Source organism: Photinus pyralis, unplaced genomic scaffold (genome assembly GCF_008802855.1).
Source record: "Photinus pyralis isolate 1611_PpyrPB1 unplaced genomic scaffold, Ppyr1.3 Ppyr1.4_unclustered_Scaffold1534, whole genome shotgun sequence".
Lineage (NCBI taxonomy): Eukaryota > Metazoa > Arthropoda > Insecta > Coleoptera > Lampyridae > Photinus > Photinus pyralis.
In genome coordinates, this window is record NW_022171035.1 from 129,958 (window position 1) to 135,762 (window position 5,805).

Consider the following 5,805-nt stretch of genomic DNA (forward strand, 5'->3'; position numbering starts at 1 on the left):
TAATGGTCAACATTCAACTGCCAAGTGTACAATCTAGTCTAATCTACTATGAAATATGACACTATCTATACAATGTGTAAAAGAAAATATGACAAAACAAAAGGTCTAAAAATTAGGAAAGAGAGGTTTAAATTTTTATATCTAGAAATTAAAATTATAAACGCTCTCCGGTGTGTTGTTTCTTCAATTCCTCAGCACGGAAGACAACTTGCATCTTCTCGAGTAACCAGTAATGCAATGAAAGGTAGATCGGCAAAAATTGTACTTTTTTTGCGTTTGTCATAATAGCCCGCGAAATTCGAATAGCTAATGAGGAAATCACTTTAATATACGTTCTAATAAAAGTAATACAGTCTTTTGCCATTTACAAGTAACGTAACTATCAAACAAGTAAAAAAATACATTTCCAAACATACAAAAACTGTACTAAAATTATACAAGTCGCCCAATTAAGAATGGCAAGTTAACCTTGTGCTATTTCACAATTCTTAATAAGGCAATCTGTATAGATGAGTTGCTGGTTATAAAAACCACTTATAAAATCAACAAAATTTTAATTAATCCCTCTTAAGTGATATGTATATACATTTATAATTCATCGCGACTATGAGCATGTGATTCAATGAACTCTTTTAAGTCTTCTAAGCTTCGATTTCCATTATATTCAGAGATTTTCTTTCCATTTTTGTAAAGAAATACGGATGGAAATCCATCCACCTAAAGCATCAGTTTAACTCGTACAGCATGGAGTAGTACAACTTACCTCTTCATCATTGCATAGTTGCTTATTCACTTCTAAGGTACAATCAACTTTCACTATGTGAACTTGAGGATTGTCCACAAATTTCTTTGCAAGATCTTCCCATGTAGGAGCCAATCGTTTACAGTGACCACACCTAAAAGGTAACTCAAAGTACTCATAGCATTAGGAAAATTACTTACCAGGGAGCAAAGAATTTCACAAATGTGATACCCTTTTCAATACCATGATTGAAATCATCACCTGTTAAAATCATAACTGCACTACTGCTAACGGTTTCAGATTTCTGTTCATTTACATCTGCTTTATTAGAGCCTAACATTTTATTCACATACGTTTTCAATTCTTCGTGAGTCCTTTGACCCTGATATTTATCAATGCGTTTGCCATCCTCCAACCATAAAAGTGTGGGATAACCCTTAATATCAAAATTGTTGCAAATTGATCTAAACTGTGTGCAGTCAATCTTCGCCACGCTAACTTCTGGTTCAAATTCTAATGATTCTGCGAGTCTCTCCCAAACAGGTGCCAATTTCTACAAAATCATTGATGCATTACATACTATTTGAAGGTTATACAAATACCTGACAATGTCCACACCATGGTGCATAAAATTTAACAAAATGTTTTCCTGAGGAGACATGTTTTTCAAAATTCTCATCAGTAAGTTCGATCAATCCTTGTAGCGGTTGAGGGACCTTTACAGTGTCATCTTCTTCGGCCTACAAAACAAACTCCTATTGACTTAAGTAAATAATGAGTAATGTTTCTCTGATTTTTGACGTAATGAGTAAAAATCATTATGTGCGTGTAATATGGTAATAAAAAACCTACCGAACGTAACTGTTCATTAATAAAAGAAGTAAGAGATGGTAAATCTCGGGTTCCTCTGAATTTTTCCCCGACGTTGTTTCCCAGTTTAAAGAACTTCAGAGTTGGATACCCAGTGACATCTTCATCAGAGCATATTTTACTATCTACAGTGCAATCTACCTTGGCTATTCGAATATTTGTATCATCCTCATTTAACATTTCAGCTAATTGCTCCCATATAGGGCCCAATCGTTGACAATGCCCGCACCTAAAGACGATAGAAAGTAATATAATGATTTTTAGGTCTTCGGAATAATATTACCAAGGAGCATAAAACATAATAAAATGATTTCGCTTGGATATCTCTTCTGAATAATTGTCTGTATTATACTGCACTGTATAGACATCATTTTCATGCGTTTGTGCACAGATAAAAATGGAAAATATAACTAAAATTAAATGAAGCACACTATTCATTTTAGTGGATGGAAATTTAATTTAATATAAGTTAACACGCTATAACTAGCAAATTATCTTAATACGATATGATAAGCACCTACACCTACACTTATTAGTTATTATCAAGAGATTTGGGGATTTGCCGAATTCCCAAACCGATATTTCTAACCACAAAATACAACTCTTGTCATTTGTCAACTAAATTCACGTGACAGACCAAGGTTGTGTTGGTAACCACTTACATTGGTTGCATTCGCCAGCTTAGAGCAGAGACTTGTTATACTGTAGGCGCTTTCTTTCGGCTACTGCGCAATCATGATTTCGAGATCGTGATTAGTAGGATCACGTTTTACGAAAGAACGCGCGAATTTGAATCAAAGTTTGGTTAAGTTTACGTAGCGCACATTTGCATTCGAATTACGTATTTTTTGTTTGGATTATGAAAATAATTTAAATACAAGTGGAAGTACTTGCACGATTATGCTCCTCTTCAGTTACAAATATTGACTAATCTAACATTGGAGCAAAAATATCCTTGCATTTATAGGTTAGGAATTCGTGTCATAAAACTTTTATGTTCAGTTTGTTCACGATTTTAGCAATCATGATTATAAGATCACACTTCGAAAGAACGTGATTTGACAATCCAAACGCGTTTGGATCACCGAAAGAAAGCGCTTTTTGCCATTGATTATACGTTGTGTGTATAATCAATGCTACTACCAAAGAGTACCCATAATTACTCTTTGCTACTACCACAATTATTGTCTCATCTTTGACATGTAAATAAACGTATTTTGATTGATTGATTGATTGTATTTGCCTATTTGGGCATAGAGTAAATACACCTTTCACACACCTCATAAGTAGATGGTGATGTAAGCGTGGGAAAATTTTCATTCAGTGCCCCCTGTTATGTAGGACAGATCACTAAATTGGGTAGCTGAATTAGCGCGTTTATGAACCACTCAAAGCCGCGGCTTTACGAATTCATTTATAATGTCTGACCTTGAACTGATAAATTTACGCATATTCTCTTTAAATAAATCAATGAATTTTTCACTTTGTAGCGCATTTCCACAAAAAAAAAATGCGCTATTGTGGCCACTTTGTCCGTCCGCTCGTTTTGCGACGCTACTAGTTCTTCATCTTAAGAGCTATTGTTCTACTTTTTTCGCTATTTGGTTCGTTATGGTGTCGAGTCTTGTACCAAGGAAGGAATTTTTTCTGTACCGCTTACAAAAAAAGTTATTGTAAAAAAAACAAAAAACCGTTTTTTACATGTTCCATAATTTTACACTTTTGCCGTTTATTAACGATCCTAGAGATCGTTTATAATTTTGCATTGCTATCTGTCGTCTGCCTGTTGGTCTGTCCGTCTGTTCCTTTGTCTGTCTGTCCATCTATCTGTCCGTGTGAACGATAACTTTGTTTAGAAATGTTCGATCACTTTTACATCTCCGTTAGTTATGAACTGAATTGCATGAAATTAAATATGGGCATAGCTTTAGCCATATAATACGCAACGCCAAAAGTTGAATCGAATCGATTCAAAATTCACAGTGCCCTTTTCGCATCTCGACCATTTATAAACCGAATTGCAAATTTTTTTACTTATAAAAGCATTTGAATGAAATTTGATGCATAGGCACTTGGAATAAAGGAAAATCAACTGCCAATTTCAAAATTTGGTTTTGCGCATGCGCAGTGCCAACTTTTTTATTTATGGAAGAATTTAAACGAAATTTGATACATAGGCACTTGGAATAAAAGAAAATCTAGCGCCAGTTTCCAAATTTTATTTTGCGCATGCGCAGTGCCAACTTTTCTATCTATGGAAGCATTTAAGTGAAATTTGATATTTAGGCGCTTGGAACAAAGGAAAATCTAACATTAGTTTCAAAATTTAGGTTTGCGCATGCGCAGTTCCAACTTTCTTATTTAGAAAAGCATTGAAATGAAATTCTTCTCATAAACTGACATTGAAGTACAACAAAAATGGATTGCCCATGTGCAACGCTATCTTTCATATTTGTGGCCGGATTTTTACGATTTTATAGAAGTTGCATCTTACAAATGGGAAATGAATGCAAGTGGAAATGCGCTTTATGTAAATCGTTTACGATTACTTTTTAACTTGTCTTTACTACCCGACCTTTCAAGAGGATGCATTCCGTAAAAAAATACATTGATTGTAGGTACCTACTCTGTCGAATAATTTATTACCTACTTGCAATTCTATAAAATGTGCGAAACGAAATCCAATACGCACACACAGTTAATAATAAGTATCGAAGGTTCATTAAATAATAAATTTGTTGAGGGTTTTGACAAACTTATTGTCCCTATTTAAATTCGAGTGCATAAAGATTAGAAGATTACAAGATTTGTACCCCACATTATAGATATGGTTTATTAATAAATTGATCGTTTGCTCGTTGGAAATTTCAAACCAATTTTTAAACTTCTGATACAATTCCAAATAATAATCTTCATGTTCGATTATTCGCTTCGAACAAAGTCTATTTAGTTTTTTTTGTAGAAATTAATGTTACACATCCATTCGTACTATTGATATCCATTTTCCAAATTTTGAAACTACGTAAACAGAATTTAAATATGACGTTATGAGAAAAAAATCGTGTCAGATCGAATGGACTTCAGCGCATTTTTGGGTGGTAGCATTGAGGTTTTTATTCAATGGTGGTAGACCAGTTTCTATTAGCCTGTTATATTGCAATATGAAAGTCGCAAAGTAACTTTTTCAAAAGGTAAGCGCGTGGTGATTTTTTAGTCTTCTTCTGCAGTTGTAGAAAGATGAGGAGTGTACTTGTAGCTACCAGGCCGCATGATTAACAATTCTTTAGGGACGGAACTACATGATGTGAGGTCGGCGACATCCGGGCGCCATCCTCGAGCGTGGTTTACTAACGTGGTGATTTTTTATTTTTTTCATATCTTCTTTTACAGGAAAAACACATCATGTAGCCCCGCCCCTAAAGAATTGTTAATTATGCGGCTCGGTAGGTACAAGTACACTCCTCATCTTTCTACAAGTGATCTTCTACGGGGTCTCATTTGCTGCCAGCTAGCTAGTCCGCCGGCCAAAGTGAGACTAAAAGCCACCGTTTTACAAATAAATTTGCGGCGCTTCAACATTTTTTTTTCAAAAATCCGGCCCATTATTTTTCTGTTCCGTATGACTAGTATATGTTGTCTGTGGTATGTCTAATATACATATCCAAAGTTTGAACAAAATTCGTCGAGCCGTTTTCTCGGAAAATTACTAACATAAGTAGGTACGTACGTACATACAGACGGAAAAAAATTTATTCTATAAAAGTTGCTTAAAATGATAAAACGTCGACATTTGATAAAATTTTGACATGTCCAAAAAACGGCTATCGCAATAGCTACCTAGCTCGCGCAAGGAAGCTAAAAATACACAAATAAAACGGGGGATATTTGCAAAAGGTGTCCGGTATCTATAAATATGTGGACCAGTGCTCTTTGCAATGAAAGAAATATGTGAAAAATTTGTACACATTCTATAATCAGTTCGTAAATATTGCAATATTTTTAATCTTAATCATTAGAAGTAATTAGAATGAAATTAATTCGCTGTTTGATTTCAACGGTAGTGCCGTATGTTATACTATACATGCGGTGTTACATGACCGTATGTAAAAAAAAATTATCAAGGTCCTCGTGTGAGATCGAAGGGACTTCAGCGCATTTTTGTGTGGCAGATCAGTATTCTATTAGCCACTTTT

The 5,805-nt window shown here is 34.6% G+C and overlaps 1 protein-coding gene across 1 annotated transcript; it reads right to left on the reverse strand.

Moving 5' to 3' along the window:
* Nucleotides 1-307: 307 nt before the first annotated feature.
* On the reverse strand, nt 308-2,224 carry LOC116181674 (thioredoxin domain-containing protein 5 homolog). Its single transcript, XM_031502082.1, has 6 exons — nt 1,896-2,224; nt 1,595-1,841; nt 1,345-1,482; nt 943-1,295; nt 764-896; nt 308-717 (listed from the first exon to the last, which is right to left on the reverse strand). Exons 1-6 carry the CDS (start codon nt 2,048-2,050, stop codon nt 589-591), a joined length of 1,155 nt encoding a protein of 384 aa, XP_031357942.1. The 5' UTR covers nt 2,051-2,224; the 3' UTR covers nt 308-588.
* Between the last annotated feature and the right edge of the window lie 3,581 nt (nt 2,225-5,805).

Coding starts and splice junctions, on each gene's coding strand:
- LOC116181674 (XM_031502082.1), bottom strand. CDS start 2,050: ATGAATAGTGTGCTTCATTTAATTTTAGTTATATTTTCCATTTTTATC. Junction 1,296..1,344: donor CATGGTGTGGACATTGTCAG/GTATTTGTATAA, acceptor ATGATTTTGTAG/AAATTGGCACCTGTTTGGGA. Junction 897..942: donor GTGAAATTCTTTGCTCCCTG/GTAAGTAATTTT, acceptor GTTACCTTTTAG/GTGTGGTCACTGTAAACGAT.